The sequence below is a fragment of the Rhineura floridana genome, chromosome 9, assembly GCF_030035675.1.
Source record: "Rhineura floridana isolate rRhiFlo1 chromosome 9, rRhiFlo1.hap2, whole genome shotgun sequence".
In the NCBI taxonomy this organism is placed as follows: domain Eukaryota; kingdom Metazoa; phylum Chordata; class Lepidosauria; order Squamata; family Rhineuridae; genus Rhineura; species Rhineura floridana.
This window is the reverse complement of record NC_084488.1, coordinates 125,221,388-125,249,270: the sequence shown is the minus strand read 5'-3', so window position 1 is coordinate 125,249,270 and position 27,883 is coordinate 125,221,388. Positions and strand designations below refer to the sequence as shown.

Sequence of the window (27,883 nt, the reverse complement as noted above, 5' to 3'; positions counted from 1 at the left end):
TTCATGAAACATTCTTAAACAAATAAATAACTCATTTTAGAATTCCACAAAATTCCAACACTCTAACCTCATGGAGAAGCCTTAATCAGGGTTTATGGTGTTTGACTGCAAGCCAGCCATTGCAGGCATCTTTCGAGTCCCTGTCTCAAAGACACTAGGTTCCCTCTCCCCCTCTGAAACATTACATAAATTTCCCTTTTCAGCACTTCTTTTGCATTGCAATTGTTTTTTTTAAAGCAGTTCACATTCTAACCAAAATGGCTTCATTATGACATTCCACAGGTGCTCTATTACAAAGAAAGCACTTTCTGTAATCTGACTTACCTCTGGTATCTTCTGCAGCCCCAAGACAAAGAAATGGGTTAGAGGTTTCTGCTGATATTTGGACTGATGTTACTGAGAAAAAATGCTTTTGTTTTGGGGGCTTCTTGTTCTTTTTTTAAAAAAAGGAAAAGGCCAGGAAAGGCAGCTGGAATGTTAATTAGAAAGGACGCTGATCAGCCTGCATCTAAATGGACAAGCCACATAAAGCCAGAGGCTCCTCACAAAATGGAACAAAGAAGCCACCTGCCTTAAACAGCCTCCTGGTAACACAGAATGCTATTCATTAGCATTTGCTTTGCCACAATGCACTGCTAGGGGCTGTTCAGAATGTAGAAGCAGCACAAACTACATCCAGAAAGCTGGCATCACTTCACTTTTCCACATCATTCTTATAAATAGTTTGTTTCTAGAATGAGCTAGGATTGTGGCACTCTCCTCTCCTCACTCCATGTTTCTGCATGAACCTCCTGCCTGGAAAGAGCCACTCTCAGAGGAATTACAACTCACACAGAGATGCAACAAAGATCCTCCTCTGAGAGCTGGTGGTTCATTCTGCATGGCTGCTCCATTGGGAGTGTCAGGATGAGCCATTCACATCTGAGGGAGGAAATGGACATGGTGACCTGTCTCCTCACCCCCACAGCGAAGCCTGACTGAAGGAAGCCCCCCTAACCATGCAGAGATTGAGCCAAGGAGTCTGTTCTTGTTGGAGGGGATGGGACATAAGGAAGCCTTGTGTGAATGTTATAATAATTTCTCCCAGCACCAGTATCAAATTTGGGAGTTGCTGTCTTACAGTCTATAATAGATGGCCAAGATGGTCATGGGAAGGGAAAGAGTTAAAAAAAACTGACCTAGGAGAATAACCTGCCCAAAGGCTCCTCTTGAAACAAATGAAAGCTGCACAAGAGCCCTATGGAGGCAGTCCCATTAATTTCAATGGGGCGTGGCAGGAGAACTTCCCAGTGGATTGTGGCCCCTACTTCAAATGGTATATAGGAAGGAGAAGACTGTTGGAAGATTTCAGGTTTCGCGTGGAATGGCAAGCTCTTCCCGCCGAGGGTCAGGAGCCCTCCCAGAGCTTGGGTTTGGCAACCTGATCTCGAGCTGAGCCCGGGGAGGCCCCGGTGTGGTTGCGTTCATGGGAGGTGACCACAGGAATGCCCGGCTGGCATCCCTGTCGCTGCGGAGTCTCGGGGCTGGGTATCAACTGTCAGGTTTCAGCTGGTGATATCTGATCCTGGTGGCTCTTCCAGGGAAGGGAAACCAGATAGGCCATGAAATATGCACCATGATTTGAGACTAGCAAGCGCAGCAAATAACCAATTACTCCAAATAGTTTACAGATTTCGGCTTGCATGTTTTCTGGCTCGTGTTTCACGTGTTAACTTGTCACTTAATGGCTTATTTGTATTAGATGCAGCAGCAGGATGCCGGGCTGGCTGGCTGTTGGAGACACAGCAGCTCTCGAAAGGGATGGGAGGGAAGACTGCAACTTATCCATATGCTAATATTTGCTATCCAAATTAACTTTACATTCTCCCCATCTACTTTCATTGTCCTAGTGGCACATAGCCATTTATCTGTGGAATTGGTTAAGTTTAGAAATTTCTTAAGTGACCCTGCCGTGCATTTAGAATCCAGCACATTCCAAAGGCACAATTCAGCCCCTATTTCATGAAAGCAGCTCCATGTGTGGAAAGGGATCCCTCTGGCTCAACATAGCTATTTATCTCCTCCTATACATCCTTCTCTGGGTGTGCAAAGCACTGGCATGTACTGACATGCCCACCTATTACATATTCTGGGAGGTCCGCTGGCACTCTGGTAGTCGTGGAAGTGGAGGCAGAGCGCACCTCCACTTGAGGAGCTTCAGTTCTGTGACTTTGTGTAGGAAGAGCAAGGGATAAATCAGGGGACTGGAAACCAAGCCCTATGAGGAGAGACTGAAAGAACTGGGCATGTTTAGCCTGGAGAAAGAAGACTGAGGGAGATATGACAGCACTCTTCAAGTACATGAAAGGTTGTCACACAGAGGAGGGCCGGGATCTCTTCTCGATCGCCCCAGAGTGCAGGACATGGAATAATGGGCTCAAGTTGCAGGAAGCCACATTTCGACTGGACATCGGGAAACACTTCCTAACTGTTAGAGCCATCCGACAATGGAACCAATGACCTAGAGGGGTAGTGGGCTCTCCGACACTGGAGGCCTTCAAGAGGCAGTTGGACAGCCATCTGTTGGGAATGCTTTGATTTGGATTCCTGCATTGAGCAGGGGGTTGGACTCGATGGCCTTGTAGAGTTGGCCCTTCCAACTCTACTATTCTATGATTCTATGATTGTAATTTAAATCATCATCATCATCAAACTGGAAGATGAGCATTGAAATAAAAAGTCACTTGATTTTTCAGTTGCATGGTGCTGCTTTTACATTTGTTCATTGAAATGCCTGAACAATGAAGACAAGGCTGGACATTTTTTAAAAGCATTATTATTATTGTTGTTGTTGTTGTTATGGTAGCTGCTGCACCAGAACTCCTGCCGCAAACATAAGAACATCTGTTTCTAACTGGTTTTAATGTTTTTTAAATAGTTTTGGCTGGGACCAGAGGGTGAAGGGCAGGTAATACGTCAAAATAATAATAAAGGAATAGGAGGAGCCTGGCTGCTGCATCAGGCCAGAGACGGCCATCTAGTCCAACATGCTGTTCTTGCAGTGACTAACCAGATGCCCCAGTGGGAGGTCCGCAAGCAGGTCTCCCCACTTGATCCTGTACTGGTTCCTCATGGACCAGCCTCTCTGGGACTGGCAGAACCTGAATCAAAGCCTTTCTGCAGCCATCAACAAATCCCAAAATACTGAATCTAAATCCTCCCAGCTGTAGCAGTGAGCCTCCCCACCCGTTGCTGCAGCCAGCAATCTTCTTTTCTCTGTGCAAAAATCCTTTGCGATAAGTTATTGCTTGCAAACAAAACATTAGTTTTCCTAAGTTGTCAACAGCTCTTTCAAAAGTGAGCTTTATTATGTGTAATGATATTCAGGTAGAGGTCCCGCATGCAGTTAGGATTATTGCTTGCTGCTGCTTATTTTGCTGCCTTTATTTTAAAGTAATGGGTAGCACATTTTTCTGTTGGGGTTTGCAACATTTTTAGTTTGGCTCAAATGAAAAACAACATCCCCTTTTTCAAAATACAAGGTGGGAGTACTTCGGCAGGGCTTGCAAAGTTCTCTTTTCCACTTCCAAATAATGCCAAAGCCCCCTGCAGATTGTATAAAACAGGCTTCTCCAGCCTGGACCCCTCCAGATGTTTTGGACTACAACTCCCAGCAGCCCAGTCGGCATGGCAGTGCTAGCTGGATCTGATGGGAGTTGTATTCCAGAACGTCTGGAGGGCCCTAGGTTGGCAAAGGCTGCTCTAGAATAGTAGCTGGGAGTCTGCTATGAGTTCATTTTCTACGGACTCTGGCCTTCTCAACAGAAGTCACGGATGCCCAGCCTCTGTAATTTTCAAGGCCACTCTATGTTCCACATACTAGCTTGGAGGGGAGACCAGAACAACCTTTCCCCTTAATGGATGGTCAGGCTCTGTCATGCAACTAGCATTTCCTAATAGTAAGAGCCTTGCAGGTATAACTCACCTGTGCTCGAGGGGCAGGGGGAAGGACACAGAGAATCCATTTCTACATCCTTCATGCACTCTGCCACCCCTCAGTCCTTGACTACCCCAAGTATCACTTGAGGCATGTGTGGAGGAAAAAGCAGACTCCAGGGCCTCATCCAGGCATGCAGCTGTTCTGATTTCACGACCCAAGAACTTCCACTCAGCAAGAGGTTCTGGATTTCACCTCAACTGAATAACCCAGTTTTGCAGTTCCACTCTATTTTTCCGTTAATATTAGGACAAATTTCAGAGACATAAATATAAGGTTGGCGTTTTCTCATCTATCTGTGTAACTTGAGAGAATGTTAATCCAACACTACCAATCTCCAATTCGTGGTAATTTCCACCACCATGACCACCACCACCCCTATTTTTTGAAACTTATTTTGAAATATAAAAATTGAGGCAACAAACCCAAGTAATTAGGTGAGTAATGAAGCAATACATACATGGAGATCGGCCCCAGAAGTTTGCATGTTAATTAAAGCTGAGCTGGTCAAGCAGTCCACAGGCTACAAATTAAAACCTTTGATTAGTGATGGAGTTAGACAAACACAGGTCCAACATATAATGTCAACAGCAAAGGGTTGTTTTTTTAAAAAATAACCATAGACAAAAATATAGCCTCACTTATCCAAACTAGCCCCAGGGAAAGACTCCAAACACATGGACAAGCAGAGGTTTGTATAACTGGGGCTCCAATGACACAAAGTGCAATGAAAGCATCTTCACTGGATGCTTACCTTGCCCGCTTAATTCATGGATACAGGGGTCACATTTGCATGCAACCCTAAGCCAAACCAGCACTTAGCACAAATGCCTGAATGTGCTGGAAATCACACCCATTTTGCTCCTCCATGGGCTTCCTCATGATCTCTCTTCTCCTTAACCAATCTCTGGAGCTGTGTGTCCAATGGTTAAAGCTCATGCAGTGGCACTGGTGGCTCCATATCAATGGGGTAGTGGAATTCACTCCAGGTTTTAGTCCGAACTGTCAAGGTTTAATGTCCAAGGTGCAAAGCCAGAGTGGATTCCACTGCCCCACTGACCTGGAGTCACCACCTGCCATTGAGCCCATGATTAACCAAGAGGGACCTTGACAACAATCCCAGGCTCAGACGACATGCTAAGCCAAACCATGCCTTAGTGTGGCCTCACCTTGAGCTAAAAAACTCAGGAAAGAGCAAAGCAGGTGTGAGGTCCTCTCCAGGAGTCAGGAAGTTCAAGCACTCCCAGTAAGCCATACTTTGGCATACTGTGATGGGCAAACCAGGCCAGTGGGTGGTGGAAGGTCTAATGTGAGCATTAAAAAGGGCAAGTAGGCAGGAGGTGCTCTCATATCTCTGTTTTTACTTTTGCATGCAGCATTTATAATATTTATGCATCTTTTATACTTTTTATGCATATTTTATTCTTTGTAAGCCAATTTAGCGGTCACTTTAGGTATCAGATGTGCAGGATATAGAAAATAAAGATAATAACCACAACTAAAGACGCAGGGAGAAATTTCATTCAGTTCACATTAAAAGACAAACCTACCAAATTTGCACTTTCGAAAACGATACGGAAAGCAAAACACAGCTATCCTTTGAAATGTGCATTTCTCTGCATTTTCCATGCAGTAGTACAAACGTACATACGCTAGGGAAGAATGTGCATAAAATGTATTATATTAGGGGAAATTGCTTTGCAAAAATGTATTAGGAGCAATTCACAATGAAATACTGATGAATTTTCATGAGAAGTTATTTTAAGGAATTGCAAGTGGCTGCAGAAATGTGGAGAACTGAGTTGAAGACTGGAAAACTGAGAAACAGAGAACTGAAATTAACAGATCCACCCATCCCTCACCACAACCCTCCTTGCCCATATATCTCTTTGCAGTTCATCATCACAGGTACTCTCCTCCCAGCCTAGCTCGCTTCTGGTATCAAAGTGGCACTGGGGGATGGGGTAAAGTGGGCCACAGAAAAAGGGTCCTGCTCCCCATACTTCTGATGTTAAAATTAGGCCTTTATTTGCCAGCCAGTAATATCTGAACAGGGCGGACACATGAGCAAAGAAATTGGCTGTTAGCACCATCACATCTAATGACATGATACACTTCCATTTGGCTGCGAACCCATCAACACTTTGGATAAGCAAACGTTTCATGTAACAAATATTTGGATAGCAGAGGTTCTCAGTATTAATAAATGCAGAGAGTGCAACAAGCTTCCAGAGTTATTCAGGCAAAAGCAGGCCTGGGTTCAAATCCCCTCTCAGCTAGCGTTGGGGGGCATGCCTTCGCCACTTCGCCTGAATTCCCCAATATGTAAAATTTGTGCCCTGTCTCAAATACGCGTTGCAAGTGTGAATGACATATGTGACACAGCCTACTGGGAAATTTTCCTGAGCAAGCTCTATTTAAACAGAGAACTGCTGCGTAACACTCAGCAAATGAAACACGTAATGGACAGTAAGCACATCTTATCAGAGCCCAGAGCACCAGAGTGTGCAAGTAGAAAGGCACTGGACACATTTTTCTGCCAGTTGGGGAGTGGCCTTAGTTCAGTGGAAGAGCATCTGCTCTGAATGCAGAAGGTTCCCAGTTCAATCCCTGGCATCTCCAGGTGGGAATCTCCCCTAGAAAGCTGCTGCCAATCAGTGTAGACACTACTGGCTTGGCATAAGCAGCTTCCTGTGTTCCTATGTGATGTGTGAAAGGCAGAGAACAAGAGCTGGGTGTGAAAGAAGAAAAGCAAAGTATCCCTCTCTTATGATGAACCCTGTAGCCGAAGCCTGGGCGGGGCGGGGGGATTCTTGGCCACGATGGTTGAACTAGTAGGCTCTGAGTTTGGGGGGCAGGAGGGGAGTAGCAGAAAATCTATATTTGAGTTGCATTGTGTGTTGCAATTTTTATTGTATTCTTCTATTTATGGTATTGAGCTTTGCTTGGTGTGCTTTTGTACTGTTATCTTTATTCTGTATAAGTTTTTGAGATATTTTTTCTTTTTTGTAAGTCGCTTTGAGTTTCATTTTGGAAAAAAAGTGACTGATGAATATCATTAATAAATAATACATAAACTCATAGCTAAGAGGGGAAATGCACATGAGGTGGACATTGCTTTGAAATATACGGCCCTATGTAGCCAGCTGCTGCCTTCTCTCTGTTGCCTCTCATCCTTGCCTCTGGTGCTTCCTCCCCCACCCCTTCTCCTACAGCTGAAATGTAGACTGTAAGCTCCTGGGGGGGGACTTGCATGTTGTGCTTCCCTTACTCGACAAAGGGCTACATACATTGATGGCAAAAGGACATCATCAACATGCAAATCACAACAATCATCACATTAAGAAATGGTGGGGAGCTGAGATTGTGCCACGTAGGAGCATTCAAGCAAAAGGAGGTAAAAGCCCTGAATGATACCAAGATGGTCTTGTTCAGATATTACGCACACACCCTCAGAAGCCCATGAGATTTTTCTGGGAGATGGATAGAAGGGCAAACTTCCCTCCAGACCTCTCCTGCACAACTCACAGCCACCGGGCCAATATTTTTAGGCACCAGTGTGTGTTGTTCACCTCAATCTTGGTACTCCTGGATGCATCTTAACTATCAAATCTCAAAGGTCTAATTTTATTTTAAAAGAAAAACCTTAATGCCTCTCAAACCTAAGTTCTGAACTCTCTGGTCCTTAAGAAGATCCCCATCTTCTCTCTCTGTCTCCTGGCAGCGATTGCCTGGCGGGGAGAGGGGAGTGTGCACAGATCTTGTGGCGCCAGTGGTGACAGCATGCGGCAAACCAAGTCACTCTTTGCCCCTGACTCTGCACCACATCTAAGTGGGATTAATCTTTTGCAATTTCAATAGCTGCACAATGCCAGGGCCTTCTGCAGCACACAGACGGAGCCTCTCCGCTGTGCTACAAATTAGCTTAATTAGGAGCAGGCTGAAGAACGGGCAGTCTGAAGTTTCACTTGGAGTGGCGGTGGCAGCGGCGGCAGCAGCAAGCAGGCCAAAGCCTTTGTAAGCATGAGCTGGAACAGGAGACTGAATACCACCTGCTGACAAATACATGTGAAAATGCCAAACTTATGTGAGAGCGACACACATCGCTGCAAAGCCTCAATGCCGTGCCAAAAGATAGAGCCATAGTTGCAACTCATCTCAGGCAAAATTGGGGCAGGGTGGAGCCACAAAGCCTAAATCCAGAGAAGGGCGCAATTGTCTGTGGTGGCGGACTGCACCACAATTAGGTGAAACCAGCAGAGTGGCGTGAGTGGGAGCCCCTGCTGAGAAACATCTCTCAGCCCCATTGTCAGAGTCATGATAAACAGAGAAGCAGGCAGGCGAGGTAAGCACCTGACCTGTGTGAGGAGACATCCCTCCTAATCTGATTGGCTGCAGCAGAAACTGGGGGAAGAGCTAGCCAGGAATTTTGTTTGTTCACCGCCCTGAGAGCTATTTCGCTAAGGGCGGTATATAAATTGAAATAATAAATAATAATATAAATAAATAATAGAAATGCCACCTGTGCACAGCTGGAACGAAAGCAATGCTAAGTAGCAGGAGGAGGAGAAAGCAAGAAGCCTGACTTTCCTGACAGTCTCTTGCTGTGTATACCCTTGCAAGGATCATGTCGCTTTCATGCAGGGTGTTGTCCAAGCCCTGAAGGGAGGGAGGCAGCATGTAGGACCAGATCCCCAGAGATGCCAAGGGCTTAGAGGCTAGTTTGCTGAAGTGGGCCCTTCCTCTGATGAAAGGGGGCTGACCTTTGGGCATTTACTCTGCAGCTGTGCCCCATCTCTGTGACCATGAGGCTCTCAGCATGCAGCTTCCACAAAGCATGTTTTATAAGGGGATTGTTTTTTCTCTTCCCCACAGGCGCACAGTTGAAATAATTACCATGCTCAGGAATTTCCATGCTTGGCTTAATTAGGGGGCAAGTTGCCATACTGGGGAGGGGGGAGAAGTGTGACTGTATGACCGAAAGTGTTTGTGGTCTCCCTGTTCTCACGGCGTTGCCCCCACCTGACCCTCACTGGGGATCTTCTGGTACTAATAACATCAGTCCCTGCTGTGTCCATTCGAGAGGTGTGATCCAGGCCTAGAGGCTGCTAATGGAACAAGGCCTCATTCAGGGATCATTCACACAAATGCTGGGCCACTCTCCAAAGAAATGCCTGCACCCTTGGGTTTTATTCTCTGTATGCTGGAATCTCAGTCTATCTGGTTCTATGAAGAGGCACCAATCCCAAGAGGCATGCTGGAGGCGGAGGGTGGCTAGCAATGAGGCATCCCGCAAGCATCCCTGAGCCTGTGTTTCCTGAGTCTGCTGCCAGAAAGGGTGATGCACTTGCCCTGGGTTGAAATTCAGCTTCGGCAGCAGGCTTACTTAGTCATTTTGGGCAAGTCATAAACTCTCAGCCCCAGCTCCCCTTCTGCCTAACTGGAATGATGATGATGATGATGAAGAAGAAGAAGGAGAAGGAGAAGGAGAAGGAGAAGGAGAAAATGAAGAATTATTTATGGATCACAAGACTGTCAAGGTGATTTGCAATACAATAAAAACAACTCAGAAAGTTTTTAAATCAGTACAAAAAACAACTAAAGACAGGGGGCTTATCCACAATGGAACATTACCTTGTACTAAAGTTGCTGTTTTTACCTCCGTTTTCTATTTGCACCATCCACAGTAAGGGCGCAATGCCAGCAGCAAACACAGTGTTTTCTATCCACGCTGAGGGGAATGAGCAATCACAGCTTCTTAATGACCACACCCTCTAATTTAACATTTTCACTTCCTCTGGTTGCTTGGCAACTGAGCATGCTCAGTTTGTTCTATCAGCCACAGTAGGTTCCATTTAAAAAAACTCAGAAGTACAATTATTTGCATTTTCACTGGTACGATACAGCTGAAATACAAATCTTTGTCTGAACAGTGTTATGATTTTGTGCACAGGTTAGGGGGAAAAGAAAAATAATGACACCATTTGCAGCAACAAAAAAAGGCCAGCAGAATGGAGGAGAGTAGCAGAAAGTTGCTTGTCAGTCTACAGGAAACAAAATGAAAGAAGGGAGGAGATAGTGGGCATGGAGAGAGGAACAATTGACACACCCACCTAAAAGGATTGGAGCAAAGCGTCTGCAAGGAGGAGCACAGAGCAGTGGAGATGGTTTTCCTCCACTTTTCATATTATCAGCAGATTTAGTTAATACAGATTTACAGGGGGGAAAACTACATGATAGCTTCTGTTACCGGTAACGTCATGTGAACCATGCAAATTAAAAGATGTAAGCAGCACAAACACACAGTAAATCACTGTGTAGATGAGTCCAAATTTAAAACAATTTGAATGCTCTGCTAAGCTAATGAAAGCACTAAGCTACAGTAGGTGTGGGGAACCTTTGGCCCTCCAGGTGTCGCTGGACTAGAGCTTCCATCATCTCTGGCCTCTGACTATGCTTGCTGGGGCTGATGGGGGGCACAAAGGTTTCTAAGCCATTCAACATTTGTTAGGCTTCATGGTGGGCTACAAGGTTTCAATAAATAAAACTAAATGTGCAAATGAATAAATTACTCACATTATCATGATCTTGCTCGTAATAGACTATCCATAATATTGCAGTCCTGCTACCTGCATTCTCAGGAATCTTTTTGAGGTGGCGTGTTCAACATCAAAGGTGGCTTTTCCAGTATGCTGGCTGGTTGTACACGTCACAAGGCATCCCTATTACCTGGCTAGACAGCCAGGTCAGTCGCTCAATTAACAAAAACACAGTTGACCCAATAGCCTGGTTTTCAGGAGCATGGCAAATCAGATTGCGTCACAAGCCCTGATATGCTTTAACATTTGAACAACCAACTCCCATTCAAAATCAACAACAGGGTAGGGTCCAGAGCTCAGCAGCAGAGCACATGTTTTGCCTGCCGAAGGTCCCAGGTTCATTCCTCAGCATCTCCAGGTAGAAGGAGAGGCCCCTGCCTGGAATCCTGGAGAGCTGCTGCCAGCCAATATAGACACTGTTGAGTCAGATGGACCAGTGCTCCTAACTCAGTAGAAAGTAGCTTCCTCAGTGCCTAACACAGAACAGTATGACTGACAGCATCCCAAAATATCATCTGAAGTCCCTCTAAATCCCTGGAACAATGTTAACAACATAAGAGTCAGGCCAATGGTCCATCTAATCTACCTTCCTGTTCTCATAGAGGCCAACCAGATGCCTTAATGGGAAGCCCCCAAGCAGGACCTGAGCGCAAGAGCACTCTCCCCTCTGGAGGTTTCCAGCAACTGGTATTTGGAAGCAGATAGCCACTGCCTATGAAGGCAGAGCAGAGCCAGCATGGCTAGTAGCCACCCATAGCCTTCTCCTCCTCCTCCATGAATTTGTCTAATCTTCTTTTGAGGCCATCCAGGTTAGTGGGCATCACAGCCTCTTGTGAGGGTGAATTCCATAGTTTAACTACGCATTGTGTGAAGAAGTACATTCTTTTGTCTGTCTCCAGTCTTCTGAAGATCAAAGGCAACATGTGAGAGAGCTCTACAGCATTGAAACAGAGCTGGATTAAAAAATTTCTCAGGAGGATCTCTGATCAGACTCCAGCTTCGTAGATTATGGTCCTCTTAGCAGAAGTTACGAGACTGGGGAGAAAAGAGCCCACTTCAAAGAAAGCCCTGAAAGGCTTGCCAGACACTGCTCCCTTGCCATCTTCTCCACTATAATAATGATGGGCAGGACCCCAGAGGAATGATAGAGGGGATCCCTCCCCTTCTCAGTGAGTGGCTGTTGCATTCCCCTTCTGGCTGGCTGATGAAGTGGAGGGTAGCAGAGGGGAGGACTGTTTGTTTCCTCAAGGATGGACAAGGATAAAATCACAGGCAATTCCCCATGCAATACAGACCATGCTGGCAGGCTTCACATGCTGGGATGTGGCATTGTGTCTTGTGGGAGCTACTTAGGTAGACCATAGCTTGAACAGCTCTCATCCCACCACCAGATGGAGCTGTTCTTTTCCAGAATTATTGATCCCAAAAGTGAAGCCATTCATCTAGATTAGAACACAAAACATGGATGGGTTGTTGGGGTTTTTTTTAGGGGCAATTGTAGGTGCTGATCTTTAAAGCCCTGAAGGACCTAGGCCTGCTATATCTCAGGACAGCCTCTTTCATCTCCAGAGCTTAGAAAAGTTACTTTTTTAAAACTACAACTCCCATCAGCCCCAGCCAGCATGGCCACTGGATTGGGCTGATGGGAGTTGCAGTTCAAAAAAGTAACTTTTCCAAGCTCTGATCTTAACCTTCACCTTTGCCTCACCATGCTTAGATTAACTGGCACAAGGACATGAGAGGAGCCTGCTGGATCAGGCCAAAGGGGGGTCATCTAGTCCAGCCTCCTGTTCTCATAGTGGCCAACCAGATGCCTTAATGGGAAGCCCACAAGCAGGACCTGAGTGCAAGGGCACTTTCCCCTCCTGCAGTTCCAGCAACTATATTCAGAAGCATACTGCCTCCAACTATGGAGGCAGCACATAGCCATCATGGCCAGCAGCTACTGATAGCCCTCTTCTCTGTGTATTTGTCTAATCCTCTTTTAAAGCCATCTTTTGATGGCCATCACTGTCTCCTGTAGGAGCGAATTTCATAGTTTAACTATGCACTGCATGAAGATGTACTATCTTTTGTCTGTCCTGAATCTTCCAACATTCATGTGAAGTTTGCTAATGGTAGTAAATTGTTCAGGATGATTAAAACAAAAAAAGGATTCCAGACAGCTCCAGAAGGACCTCTCCAAACTGAGTGGATTGGTGGTAAAATGGCAAATGCAATTCAATATAAACAAGTGTAAAGTGATGCATGTCAAGGCAGAAAAATCTTAATTTCACATATATGCTCATGGAGTCTGAACTGGCGGTGACTGAGCAGGAATGGGACCTTGGGGTCGTAGTGGGCAGCTCAATGAAAACGTCAACCCAGTGTGCCGCAGCTGTGAAACAGGCAAACTCCATGCTAGGTACCTGCTCCAAGAGGCTTGGCCTCCTGCGGTTAAATGTAGGGGACATGGATCAGGAGTTTCTTGGTGATGGTGCCCTCTTTACAAGATTCTCTTTCTAGATAGGCACATTTTCTATTATCTTTAAGGACTCTGCCCAAAACAGACCTTGGACGAAGGAGGCTGATGTAACTGATCCCGACAGACACAAATTAGTTCTGGGCTACTACAGTGTGTGTGAGAGACAGAGGGGGGAGACAGAGTTTTAACCCTTTAATTGTTTTTAAAATATGTTCTATATTGTTTGATGCTCTTTCACATTTTTGAATTGTCCTGCACTAATGACTGCAAGATACTTGGAGGGTTCTGCTGGGCATAAAGGTGGAGCATGTTGATTGAATTCATTCATTAATTATTGTGTTATTTTTTGTAGGACATGGGGGGGAGGTGCACAGACGTAAGGTTCATCCTTCCTTCTTTGAAAGCTGACCTCCCAGATCTGCTTTCGGTCTGGTCATTTTCCTCTCTGCTGCCATTTCCGGAATCGTGTTATTGTCAAGATCAATTTTTCAAAGAGCTGACGTGAGCTTCCAGGGTCGAAGCAAGGCACTCTTCTATGCACCTCAGATCTTCCACACATTTAGCAGCTCAGTTTCAGGATGAATTAAGGCAACATTCATAAACCTGACTTGCAGGAATTCAAATCTGCAGGCTCTCAGTTGGCCTGCCTTTAAAAGGGCCTCCCTCTGCTCCCTCTCACCAGCAAAGGAAGACCAACTGGCTAGTCTGATCTAGAGAGCATCCCATTCAGTTTCCAGGTGGACGTTTGGAAGAGATCCCAGCTGGGGAAGGTAAAGAATGGGCCCCTGAGAAGGTAGGCCCTGTGATGTTCCTCTATTAGTGTATATATGGTAAGTGCTGTTTGTATAGGAGATACATGGTAAGTGGAATGAAAGAGGAGGGGGGAGTGAATGGGCAGTAGAATGCTGGATGATTGGCTGAATGTTTAAAATGGCTGACAGTATAAATGGGTGGATGTGAGGTGGAGGGTGGATGTTAGTGGGTTGTTTTGGTGGGTTTAAGAGAGGAGATTGTGTGGAGAGTTGGTGGATGTGAGGAGAGGGTGGAGTTCGGATTAATACTAAGACCAGTACCTCAGGAATAGATGAAACCATATGCTTAAGTGCCTTTATAAAGAAATCTTGTTATCTCTGTTATATTTAATAAAAACTATATTTGGTTTACCGAAGGCCTGATCCTTGGCTGGGGTTTCACAGACCAGAAGGGAGGGTAAGGTACATACCAAGGCTGAAGGGTGACAAATGGTGGCAGCAGGGAAGGGAAATATAACACCACAAGTATTCAGAGCAAACCAGAATTATCAGCATTGATACAAAGGGACTGGGACAGCTTAAGCACGCAGTCACAGAGGTAACCTGATAGAGAGACTCAGGCAGAGTCTCTGGGAATACGGGTTATAGGACGTGACTGGTGGTGCTGCCTAGCAGGGGGATCTGTTGAGATCTGTGCTAGAGCGGGGAGAGAAACCATAAAAAAGGACAGTCCGGACTGGTGGAGTCCCTGGTGGTGCCTAGTGACAGGCAGTAACCACGAGCAGGTAGGAACCTGACAGGGAGAGCCAGGGAGGGACGTCACAGGCCCATCTTCTCAGGAAATCTCAGTGCCTTTTTGCATGATGTTCTCAACTGATCTGTGAGCCACTCACTGCCTTGTGGGCCAGAGGAACACAATCAAAATGACCTCCACCCGAAGATCATGTACTCTCTCTTTGCAGCATCTTGGTTTGAAAAGGGAATGGGGAAGAAGACCTCACCTCACGCATAGCATAAATGGAACATCTCCTCCTGAGGCCTCTGAGGAGCAACCTTAGGCAAAGAACATTCACATCCTGAAGCTGGCTTGCAAAGAGGTCAGAAGCTGGAAGCCTGAACCTTTTCTCTACCTGCCCACATCACCAGAGGGCATAGTGCACTTGGAAGGTGAGGTAGTCTGCTACTGAGCTCACTGACCTACCAATGTGCTTGGCTTGTAGAGATGCCAGGCTGGTTTCAAGATTGATGTCTGTGGCTTCCAGTAGGGCTCCTAAACCTGGTCCCTCACTGTGTATTGACATAAGCTTTGGCTGAAATTGTGCCCTTGTGCATGAGGGCATGTTGATGGAGCAACCTGGTTTGGAGATGAGATGGCCAGCTTGTTAGCCCTCGGCTCCAACAGTTCTTTGTATGCTTGCTGACTGTCCAAGACTCCAGTGTCACCAAGTTCTTCACAGTGAGCGCTCAACCAAGCAGACTAACATCAGTCATGAGAAAGTATCTCAAAAGGCATCCTCTGAGCCAGACTGTTTAGCACTAGCTATGTCCTGTTCAGGGCTGGCAAAGGAGTCCACAGGGCAAGGCAGCACCATGGAGAGCTCCTAGTGAGCAATTTGTTCCGACAAGAGTTGGAAGTGAACTGAGGCCTTTTGAGCCTCTGGCTCTCCTAGGTTTGGCCCCCTTTCCAAGGACTGGAGCCCCTTAGAGGGCCATGTCTCTGACCTGCAGATGGGCACTTCATATATGCTGCTTGACCTCCTACCTGGTGCAACCCCTGTGCTGTCAGACCAACAAGATCGGCACACAATTCCTTGGTCCTGCCAAGAGGCACTCATGTGAGTCCCAGCTCTGGACATATGGTCCTGCTGCTGTTGGCTCTGGCCCACCAGCCTCTGATTTAGTCGCCCCCTGATCACCAGCATCAGGCTCAGAATCATGAATCCCGTCTCATGTCTTAGCCAATGACTATGCAGCCTCTGATTCTGTGTCTTGATCACTGCTGGACTCTGGGGTCAGGACAGGCTAGGCACCAACACAAGCTGTCCCTGACTGGGACGATGAGAGAAAGGGAACGGTGCTTCCTGTTGATGTTGTCCAGCTGAAAGGGAAGGAGGGACCATTGGAAAGACCTGGCATGAACATGAGCCCAGTTTATTGTCTCCTGGCAAGATGTGAACATTCCCAGGAACTCTGACAACAGGACAAGGTATAAGCACTCCAAAAGAAGCACTTGGAGAGCCCAATTCTTGACCTCTTCCTGAGTGTCCTGGGACAGGAACATCCTGTCCTGGGCAGCCTTCAAGTCACTCCCACATGATCCAATGTCTGAGTATGTTACAGTGTCCTGGTTGCCCCTGTTCACTATGAAGCTGTGTTTCTTGAGATGAGCTAGAACGCTCTGGAGATCTGATGGGATTTGCTTGAATGAAGGTGGCCTCACCTAGAGGTTGTCCAAACAAGAAAATGGAGTGATTCCCTCTGGCTGCACAGATGAGCCACTAGAGAGGTCAAGAGCTTGGTAAAGACTCAAAGGACAGGTATCAGATCCAGTGAGAAGCCGGTCACAGCACCTGGTTTCAGAGGAACACCTCAGGTAATAGACTGGAAAATGCAGACAGAAAACAACCCTGGATTCTGGGTTGCTACAACATAGTTTATCTACAGTCAACTGACCACAAATATAAAGATACAAAAAACAAAGGCAGAAAACAAAGACACAGTGGCGACGGGCTCTCCAACACTGGAGGCATTCAAGAGGCAGCTGGACAGGCACCTGTTGGCGATGGTTTAAGTTGGATTCCTGCACTGAGCAGGGGGTTGGAGTCAATGGCCCAATAGGCCCCTTCCAACTCTACTATTCTATGATTCTACAAATTTTTAAGTAATAGGAGCAGTGTACAAATTAATACAACTAATTTTTTTTAAAAAATAATATACATACAGTAGGGCCCCGCTTCTCGGCACCCCGCTTTTCGGCATTCCGCTAATATGGCACCAGCGGGGCGATCAGCTGGAGGGGGGGCTGGAGCTCCCTACGCTCCAGCTGATCTCGCCGGAGGAGGGGAAGGTCAGCTGTAGCGTGGGTTAGGTTCCAGAACCCTGTGCTACAGCTGATCCGCTTTTCGGCGGGGGTCTGGAACCTCACATGCCATATGAGTGGGGCCCTACTGTACAGAATACTGTAAATAATATCAACAGACAGTCAAGGACAGTCTGGTCAAAATTGCTACATTCAAAGATTTTGCACCTTGCTCAGTAATAATAATAATAAGTATATTTATTGCATATAGCCAAAAAAGCCGCTGCAACATAAACAGATAAAAATAAAACAACACAACAAGGTTAAAAACATCTATACAGAGTAAAATTCGCAGCATGAGGGAAGAATTCTGTACATCTCAGATAGTTTTAACAAATCCAGCTCTAATCTTTTTAGCACCCAACGCAAAATTAGCAACTGCAATTATGATTTGCTTATGTGGGGCCGACAATAAACTAATTACCAATTGGGCGATGGGAATCCCTTCGACCGTATCTATGAGAGGGAGACTTTGATGTGCCTACCCGTGAGACCACTTGGCAGACTAGTGCCCATGGCAGGAATGAGAGGACTAGAAGTGAGAGCAGGCTATCGCAGCATCGACTGGGGGGGACTTAAAAACTCTCCGTGACCTCTGCGTTGCTCAGTCTCCAAGAAGCAACAGCCCCAGGAGGATTCACTTCCTTTTCCCTGGTCAAAGAGTTCCAGAAATGACGTACTGATGTTCCCTGGCTGGGGAAGAGTTTGACTCAAGGCGCAACAACTGGACAGCACACAAACATTCAGGCAGCAAGGAGGAATTAGATGCTGAAGGGAAGAGCCTGCCCCAACTCGGATCAAGCTTAGCAGAGTTGTCCCCTGAAAGTTCTTCCATGCTCTGAGGCATCAGACCCTCGAGGGGCTTTCTCTATGGTGGCGCTGGCTGAGTCCCCCCTGCAAACAGCCTCCAGGGCCTTTGCCACATCAGCAACTCTCAGACTGCCGACGGACCTCCAGGGAAGGCAAAAGACAAAGCAGACAGAAGAGGTTTCCTTTACCTTTCTCTTCCTGCCTGCAACTAGTTGTGGTGAGGGCCAGGCAAAGCCCCCTTCCCTCCCAGGAGGACGAATCCACTATCCCTTTCAAGGTGGGGGGAATGGGATTGATGGAATTTGCACCCGGCTTTATGGCACAAGAAACCGCAAGGCCACCACCTAACGCTCGTCCTTGCATTTGAGCCAATTTTCCTTCCGTTGTCCCACAGTCAGTGCCTCTTTGAACAATAATATTCTTGAGCCAAGGAAGAATAGCTGGTGTGGGGGGTAACAGTTAAAATGAGGGGAGAAGGACTGTCCTCTCATGGCTCCTGTATGCGCACTCCTGCCCTCAGCCCCGCTGAGCTATTTGCTGGGGAGACACCTGAAGGGAACCAGCCAGCTGGTCCTCAACATGGCAGAAGTTCCTGCTACCTCCTGGCCTGAGAGTCACGGCTTTGGGGCACACGATGTTTGGGATAATGCTCCCTGTCCCAAGCGTTGGGGAGGGCACAGAAGAAAGAGAGCAATGCCCATCGTATGATGCACCATTTTCTGATGCTGAAGGGAGGGGCAGAATCGGTTAGTAAACCAGAGCTTGGAAAAGTTACTTTTCTGAACTACAACTCCCATCAGCCCCAGCCAGCATGGCCACTGGATTGGGCTGATGGGAGTTGTAGTTCAAAAAAGTAACTTTTCCAAGCTCTGCTGAGGCCTGGTGAGGTACCACGAATACCAGTGACCCACCTGAAGGGGAAAGAGGAGGAGGCGCTCTGCTCCTTGCCTACAGCAAGACAGCAAAAGGGGGCAAGGGAGGCCACCAAGACACGAAAGGAAAGCAAGGGGGATGGCTACAGAAGCCCCTAACGGGAATTCTTCCCAGATCTCTGCCTAAGGTCAGGCAGAGTCACAGTTCAGTGGGAGAGCACCTCCTTTCAATGCCAAAGGACCCAAGTTCAATTCCTTGCCTGAAACCCCAGAGAGCCACTGCCAGTCCGTGTAGGCAACACTGAGCCAGGTGGACCAGTGGTCTGACTCACTATAAGGCTTGGGTTGGTGGCGGGGATGAAAAATGGAGATGGCTGGTCTGGGATGCCCTTTAATAGGAGCTCCCACAAACCCTGCCTTCCCTTCCTGAATTGGGACCGGGTCTGGTCTGCTACCAGGAGGAGGCACCATCCCAGCTGGCAAACACCGCCACTTCCATATTGGCAGGGATGCATTTCCAGCGCACTGTTCAGTCCTATAGAATGGCAGCTGGAAATGCCTCATCACAAATTTCCATCACATTTAGGCCGACAGAGCACAAAGAAATGTTTTTCTGACATATGATATCATACAGCTGTGTCTACATGCCCGCTTTCCTTCCTGATCCCAGGATCTCTTTGTTTGTTTGTATTTCTAACCCTCCTTCCCTGCAATGAGCTCAAGGCAGCACACCTCCTACTTTTACAACCACCCTGTGAGGTAGGCTAGGCTGAGACATAGTGATTGGCCCAAGGTCACTCAGTGAGCTTATAACTTCCCCCGGCAGACCTTTCCCTTGTGCATGAAACCAACAAGTGTCTGTCACAGGCCGGCTATGTCCAGACCCTGGACTGGAAGTCTCCTCGGAGGAGGAGTGGTGGGACAGGACCCCAATGTCACCACCACCCTGACCAGTAACTACTTGATACTTTCCCAGTGGTGGATGTTTTCATTTGATAAAAAACATGAGCTGTGTGATCTGGGCCAATGCATCAGGAGCCCTTGGTAGTTCCAGCTATATTCTTAACCATAAAAACAGAAGGGTTACGCTTATTTTTCCCTCTTTCCCACAGAGTGATTACCTGCACTGGAATGAGAGGTTCTTTGTCGTCAACATCAATGAGGACGTCATCTCTAGGAGTGAGGCTCACTTCGTCTGCAACACAAAAAACAAGCTGGGGATGGCAGGACCGGGATTGTGGCTCTTTCTCCTTATTCACAATTCCGGAGAATGTTTTGTTTCAGGTGAATTTTCACTAGATTTGTGTTTGTCAGACATGCCTTGTGAATGACCCAATGTGACTCCACCAAACAGCCACTCTATCTACCCAGGGAAGTTTTCTTCAGCAAGGACTTCAGTCATATATTGCATAATTATCCCGGTCTGCATCTGTGTTGGAGTTGCTTTTCGTAAGATGTTTTTGAAGCTTTTGGGGGGGGGGGGCAGGGAGATGTTTTAATAAGTTTTTAAAGATGTTTTAATATGTTTTTTTCACTAGAAAAGACCATAATGCTGGGAAAAACAGGAGTAGAAAAAGAGGAAGGCCAAATAAGAGATGGGTTGATTCCATAAAAGAAGCCACAGACCTGAACTTACAAGATCTGAACAGGGCGGTTCATGACAGATGCTCTTGTAGGTCGCTGATTCATAGGGTTGCCATAAGTCGTAGTCAACTTGAAGGCACATAACAAAAAAACAACAAATAGCCCAGCAACACCCCACCTCACCCCTCCGGAGCCCGATTCATCAATTTCCTATCTCTGAGAAGCTCATAACACATAACAGCAACAACAACACATTTTTAAAGACGATTTGTTTTAAGATGTTTTAAAGTCCTTTGTTTTTAAGATGCTATTAGAGTGCTTTTTGTTTCTGTTTGCTGCCCAGGGCTCCTTTTGGGAGGAAGGGCAGGGTATAAATTAAATAAAGAATACAGTAATTCACAAGGCACAAAATGGACAAATCCACTGAAAAAAGCAACCTCCGTCACCCCTGCACCATAAAGCCAAAAAAGGCCTCCTGAAGACAATTAAAAGCTACAGAAGGGGGGGGAGGAGGAGGGCTTTGCCCACTGGTACTCCATGAACCGGGAAAACAAAGAGGCTGCAGCTCTGCAGTGGAGCATCTGCCTTGCATTGCAGAAGGGCCCAGGTTCAACCTCCGGCTGCATCTCCAAGAAGAGCTGGGAAAGTTCCCAGCCTGAAATCCTGGAGAGCATCTGCCAGTCAGTGCAGACAATACTGAGCTAGTTGGACCATTGCCCTGAAGTAGTATAAGGCAGATCCCAGCATTCCTGCCAAGGAAACAGTTGATTGTTATGCCCAAAGAATGCCAAAGTGACCTTTGCCAGCTTCCATACCTGCTTGCATTTCAGGAAACACCGTCTCCTCCCGGTAGGGATCACAGAAAAATGGCTCCAGGGACCGGATGGTGCACTGCCCCACTACTGGCTTCCGGCCAAATGGCCTGTTGTCAATGACTTTGACGATGATGGGAGGACTGTACAGGTCTTCCCTTGGCAGGCACTGAAAGAACAAGCAGCATTAGCAATGCAGGGCAGGGAAAAGGGTGTGGTGGAGGAGGGAGGGTGGTCCCCTTTCCTTCTGTGCAAAGAGGAAAGAGCAAAGAGGATTCTCCAGCCAAGAGAGAAAACGTGGTGTCCGTTCAGAGGCAAGAGCAGGCAGGAGCAACAGTCTCTCACCACTTCCATGAAGAGAACGGAAATGTCAAAGTTGGGATTCTTCTTCAGATTCTTGATGACACAGGACTGAACCATCTGCCCTCCACACTCCACCAGGAGACTGGGTGAGGTCACACTGGCCAGCTGGTAGCTTTTCAGGTTCCGGAGCCCCCAGGCCAAGATCTGCAGTTGGAAAGGACAAATAAATGGTCTCTTCCCATTTAGACAGCACATCTCTCTTCTGGAGTACTGTTGACGGTCCTCCAGTCAGTGAGGTCCTGGCGTGGCCCGGTGCACCTACCTCAACGGCTGTACGTTGGAGAACAGGCTTGATTCCTTGAGGGACCATGTAGATGTTGGGTTCTCGCTGCGGTGGAGGGTAAGGCAGGTCTGAATCTGCAGACTGGAACAGAGGGGGAAAGAAGCCAGAAGGGCCGTTAGTGAACGGGAGGCACATTGCTTTTTTTAAAAAGGGCTTGCGCTGATGCAACTCACTTTCTCAGCCTTGGCCAACCTGGCACCCTCCATCTGTTTTGGACTACAGCTCCCAAATTGTTAGGCATATGCAGAATCACTCAGTGTCTGAGCTGCGTGTGTGCCAGTGCCTGTATTTACCTTAGAAGCAAGCTTTTACCCTGCATTGAGATCACTGAGACTTAAGACTTAGTAAAATAAGAAAAGCTACTTTATTTATAGAAATACATAGTAGATAGGAAAGGCACACCTAGTTCTAACTAAGTTGGAGGCGCAATGCCCAGACGTGGGCCTTGCCCTCATGGCTCAGGAGAGAGAGCAAAGACAAAGATGTCTCCTCTCTCCTCCGAAGGTCGAAGAAGAAGACAAAGGAAGGAGGGGCAGGTCAGCTTCCCTGAGCAGCATCTCAGTTTACAGCGGAAGGAAGTTAGTCAGAAAAGAGCACAGGTAACGGAAGGCAAGCCTAGCCAGCTGGAGGACCCAAACTCTGTCTTCCTTCTGGAATACACATAAGAGAACCCAAACAGGAGTTGCTCTTGCCCCACTGCCAACACAAAACAGCAAACACGTGTGCTGGCTGGGCCTGATGTGAGTTGTAGTCCAAAAGAGCTGGAGGGCACTGTTAGCAAAGGCTTCTTTAACTCCTCTCACAGGGGGAACCAAAGAGGAGCAGAAGCTGTTTCTAAAGTGAAGCGGCTGTTTGCGTGAACCACCTTGAGATGAGCTGCCAGCTGTCTCCAAACCCAGGGGAGACATTGGCACTGTTGGGTTCCACAGCCAAGATTCTTCCCGGACCTCTCACACCTTGCACTTGCGGCATCCCTGTGCTAGTCCAAAATATTGAACCTGCCGCATTTATATTTCTCATCTTTTTCCTTGCTCCCCCCAAAAGTGCACTGATTAATTTTCCTGCCATTAAACAGAAACTTTTGGGTTTTTCTTTCTTTCTTGACTCTGTGGACAGGGAAGGAAAAATGAGGAAAAATAAGCCCTGTTGCTAAGGGATGAGGGAGAAATTTGGTTCAGTTCACATTTTAAGGCGACTGACCCAAATGCACACTGTGAGACCAAAACGCAGCCACCCTTCAAAATCCCCACCTGCCTGAACTTTGCCATGCAGTTCTCCAACCAAGGAATGTTCACAATAATGCAAATATTATAGGAAAGGGTACATAAAAATCAATATATTAGTGAAAATGACATACAAAAATGCATTATATTGGGGAAAACTGCTTCCAAAAATGTGTACATTAGTCAAAAGTGGACATGACAATGTCGTTTATTCAAGAAAATTCACACAAAAATACTGATCAATTTTCATGAGGATTTTATTTAAAAAAAACAACAGATTGCTGCAGAAGTATGGAGAGCCGAATGAAAGATTGGGGGAAAATGAGAAAGTGAGAAAAAAGAAATGGACAGATCCTTCTATCACATTTCCAAGGGAGGGGAAAAGGCGGTCTGGTCCTAGGGCACCTGGGTCCTTGGAGCAAGATGAGCAAGAGCCTTCCCTTAATCTGACATGGCAAGCTGGAGATTTTTTTAAAAAAACAACCTTGCGCAATTGCAAGGATTTGGGCACAAGCTAACCAGTGTTATCCACAGCTGGCTTTTCCCTCATTCAAATTCATCCCTCTGAAAACAACAGGCTCCCACCTCTCCCAACAAGAGTTCCCCTGGAAGAGAAAAGGCCACATTTGGATTCAGCACGGTGACGCCCTCTCTGCCTTCTCCCTAATTTTCGCAGCAAGGAAAGTTCCCAAGGGTCATCCTGGCCTTGATCTTGTGAGTTTGGAGTCTCTGAAGCAAAGGGAAACCCTCAGGGGGGAAATAAGGCAGCAGTTGGAAATAATTTAGGAGGCAGCCACTCTTTCCAGGCTAAAGTATTATTGCATTAAATTAAGGAGGCGTATATATTTCAAACATCGGATCAGGTCGTATTTATTTATAGATCCCATATATGTGCATTTAATAAGGCTACAGAGATGGCTGCCTGGTGGTGGCACGCCAGGGGCCCTCGACATCAACTTGTAATTTTCCTTGGCGGTTGCCAGGAGCTGCCAAATCAAAACAGCTTGTTGGGAGGGAGCGGCAGCTTTGCCAGCTCTGCTCAGGGGTAATTAGAACCACAGGGGCATCTCTTGATGGGGAGCCACCACCAGACACCAGCATCAATTCAATTTCTAGAGGATTCAGGGGATGGGCTGGGTAGCAGCGTGTGACGCTGTCACACTGAGGGTCCAAGGGGGGGGCTCTTTTCCAAGCAAGGGGAAGCTGGGCTCTTGCTCTGCCAATAGTTGCAAGGGCACCATGAGTCAAGGAGGTCAACACCTATTATTAGTGTTATTGTTACAACTTATTACTCACACTTTACCGTAAGGTCCCTGGGTGAGATACAACAGTGTAAAAATACAATATTAAAATCAGTTACCATCGTGGCTGTATAATACAAAGAACATGTTCTTGCTCATTTGAAAGCAGTATATAAATTCTTATTCTTATTCTTATTATAAATAACTACCCACCCTTCACCATGAGGTCCCAGGAAATAAGAAGAAGACGAAGAAGAAGAAGAAGAAGAAGAAGAAGAAGAAGAAGAAGAAGAAGAAGAAGAAGAAGAAGAAGAAGAAGAAGAAGAAGAAGAAGAATGTCGCTTGATACCTGAAGGTCCCCAAGCAACTTACACAATGTTAAAACAAAAACAGATAAAACACACTATAAAAACACAACAATAAGCAACAACAACACAATAGCAACAGCACCCCCACGCAGCCACAGGGAGGTGTGGCAGCATATTAAAACAAAACATCATCTCAATCTATCAGACGCCTGGGAGAAAAGGTACTTCTTCACCTGGCGCCCAAAAGATGACAATGAAAGCACCAGGTGGACCTCCCTGGGAGTGTATTCCACAGATGGGGAGCCACAACTGAAAAGGCCCTCTCCCTTGTTGCCACCCTTCGAGCCTCTCTCAGAGGAGAGACCTGGAGAAGGCCTCAGAGGAAGATCTAAGGGTCCAGGTAGGTTCATACTGGGAGAAACATTCCAAAAGATATTGGGAGTCCTGAGCCGTAAAGAGAAGTTAAAACAATTTGCAATCAGAAGAATAGGGTGGTTCCATATCAGGTGTCAAAGGCCAGAGTAAAACGGTGTGTCTTCAGCATATGACGAAAGCTATACAAGGAAGGTGTCAGACACACTTCTGTGGGAAGGGAGTTCCACAGCTTAGGGGCTGCCACAGAGAAGGCCCTCTCCTGGGCCACCATTGTCCCACAAACCAAGAAGGGCCCCACTGCTGATCTTAACACCAAGAGGGTCTACAGGGATGGAGGGGGGATCTTTCAGATAGCAGGTGGGAAAGCATCAATTCAAAATGCTGAGGATGACTGAGGGGAGAACTACACCCTTCCGGAAAATGGGATTGTCCCTCCTCTGCCCCATAATACATATTAGCACTTACCATGTAGAATCGGATTCCCCACCAATGGCATCTAATAGTCCTGAATAGGGGCCCACACAACATGCTCCAAAGGAGAAGACCCAAGACCCAGAAATATAACCTTATATGGGTACACCTCGAGATTATTAGAAAACTCATCTTGCCCCACTCATTTGTTTTTTTCAGAAAAAGAAGACTCATAGTGTGGGGCAGGGTACATTTTCAAACCCTGGAAAGCCTTTCAAAGTATATATCCACATAAGGTTATGCATCTGGGTCTTGGGTGTGCTTCTCTAGCCAGGAAACAACACCCATGTTAATCCAGAAGAAAGGGATTCTGGGACTTGCTCAAGTGGTTTGCACACACTTCCTGTATTTGTGGGCTCAGTCCCATAAAACTTTGTGCCACAATAAATGGGTCAGTTTTTACTGTGCTATGTGACTCTGATGTTTTTCCTGCAACAAACTAAGATGCCCACCCCTAAAGAATTCCCCCCCTTTCGCTGTTTCCCACACACCCAGCTGCTTGCTAAGGTACCAAAAGAGGAGCATAAGTGACCTCACGTAGACAGGCCCACGCAGCCATCACGGCTGCCCAATTTAGCACAAAGTTGGCAGCTCTGAGCAGGCAATCTTTCCTGATTGGAGAGACTGTAATTGGACAGTGCGGCGGACGGGCCGTAGCTCAGTGGTAGAACGCTTGCTTTGCATGCAGCAGATCCAAGGTAGGGCTGGGAAAGACTCCTCCCTGAAACTCTGGCGAGCTGCTGCCAGTCGGTGTTGTCAACACAGAGCTAAATGGACCAAACGGCCTGACTTGGTATAAGTCAGTTTCTTCTCTTCCTATGCCGTAATCTTAGTTATGCAAGAGCCAACCTATTGCAGTGTAGATTAGCTGTCAGGTATTTGTTGGTTGTTAATTAGCTGGAAGTCCTTGAACTAGATGCTAATCACTATCAGTAATAAATGTTAATAAAGTAATAAAGCAAGCAAGGTTTGGCAGGGGGTGGGATGAGTTCCATCACAAGGCTCAGGCTTGCTTTTGGAATGGGGGGGGGGTGAAGCCAGGGAAACAGCAGGGCTGGTGGAAGCAAGAGGGTGGCCAGGGAGGGCAAGACGGAAGGACGGCCCATGAGCAGCCCACGGCTCAGATGGATGAGCCAGGGCTGAGTTGGCACCTTTACAGGAACAGGTGGAACCTTATTGGCCCATGGAGTCACCTGATCCATGCTGAGCCAATAGCTGCAATACCACCCTTTGGCCATCTGCAGTGGTGGCACTGCAGCACAGCACACAGCAGGCCAGCAGGCCCCACCACCAGCACCAAGCTGCTATGGTGATTCAGAGACCAAGGCGCCTGGCAGGGCTTCTCCTGCTTTCTGATGGGCTGCCTCCTGTGTCCATAGCACCTCCTGGTGGGCCTACCTGGCCAGACTGCTAGCAGCAGGCTTTGTGTTGAGCAGGGGGGTTGGACTTGATGGCCCTATAGGCCCCTTCCAACTCTACTATTCTATGATCCTCTGATTCTACTCCAATTGGTGCCAGGCAGGTGGCTCTGGGAGTCCCCATTTTTAAGTTCTTACAATGTTCTGGAGTGACGCTTCATCTGGGCCACTGCCAGAAATTCAAAGGGCGGCTCCCAGACTCAGCCATTCAGTGCTGACTGGAGCACAGGAGGGAAATGTTGTCTGAAGAGGGGCCAGGACAGACATCAGCAGCTGCCCGAGGATGCCGGGTGCTGATGCCAGTGTCTCCAGTTTGGCACTGCATGGGGGAGCGGGGAAGGCAGCAAGCAGGCGGGGGGGTGACTTCATTGAGCAGTGAGCTTTCAAACATGGAATCCAAAATCTCAGGGAAAAATATCAGGAATGAAAATGCAAACACGTTTTTTTAATTAGGCTTTTCCTACAGCACACAGCATCCAGGCAATGGCAAATAAATGCCACTCCCTAAAACAACCTCCCTCAAGTGTCTCTCCCCCATATTGTCTGGCTCTAAAAACAGGGGCACTGGCAACCCCTCTGCAGAGGTGCTCTAGAACTGACAACTTCCCCGTCTGTGAAGTTTTAATTTGCCAACCGACTCCCGAGACCTGTAATGTCAAGCAGGAAATTAGGAGTTCCAGGTAGGAAGGGTTAAGGCAGAATGGGCCAAAGTCACCAGCGGGGTTAGAGCAACCATCGGATAGAGCCTCAGTCATTTATTCTGGCAATTGGGGGTAGGAAGTTCTTCCAATGTTTAAGGAAATAAGGAGGAAAGCACAGGGCCAATTCAAGTAGGAATCTGGGTGAATTTCATGGGAAAGGTCCACAAGAATTGACCTGAAAGTGCCATCTAGTCCAGCACTCTGATTTCAGCAGCTGTCTGCCAGATTCCTCTGGCCTTCTCAGAGGTTTGTGCTCACAATATAGTGATATAGTACCCCTGTAGGCGGAGGCTCTATTCTTAGCCACCATGGCTATTGGTAGCCCTCATCCTCCAGAAGGGGTGCTCAGAAGCTCTTTGGCATGTTTGCTCCATCCCCAGACGGTTGCCAAGCAGAGAAGGGGAGTGACTAAAATGAAAATATACCCATTGGAGAAGCCCTTCGTAATAGAAGATGGGCGTGCACAGCTGAGGAGCACCAATCCAGGCACAGGCGAAACAAAGGGAAGAGAAAGCAAGAGAGGTCATCATTTCTAAGTAACACATCAACAGA

At 47.0% G+C, this 27,883-nt stretch overlaps 1 protein-coding gene across 8 annotated transcripts in view; it reads right to left on the bottom strand.

Moving 5' to 3' along the window:
- Positions 1-27,883, bottom strand: part of DYSF (dysferlin) — a 218,817-nt gene that overhangs the window by 50,422 nt on the left and 140,512 nt on the right. For 4 of the 8 annotated variants that reach the window (XM_061583673.1, XM_061583675.1, XM_061583672.1 and 1 more), the window contains 5 exons: positions 21,574-21,675; positions 21,294-21,455; positions 20,952-21,117; positions 19,674-19,747; positions 4,437-4,499 (listed from right to left, as the gene is read on the bottom strand). In XM_061583673.1, the coding sequence (XP_061439657.1) occupies positions 4,437-4,499; positions 19,674-19,747; positions 20,952-21,117; positions 21,294-21,455; positions 21,574-21,675 (567 nt within the window). The remainder of the gene's footprint in view (positions 1-4,436; positions 4,500-19,673; positions 19,748-20,951; positions 21,118-21,293; positions 21,456-21,573; positions 21,676-27,883) is intronic. The other 4 variants (XM_061583677.1, XM_061583679.1, XM_061583676.1 and 1 more) reach the window with 1 other exon arrangement.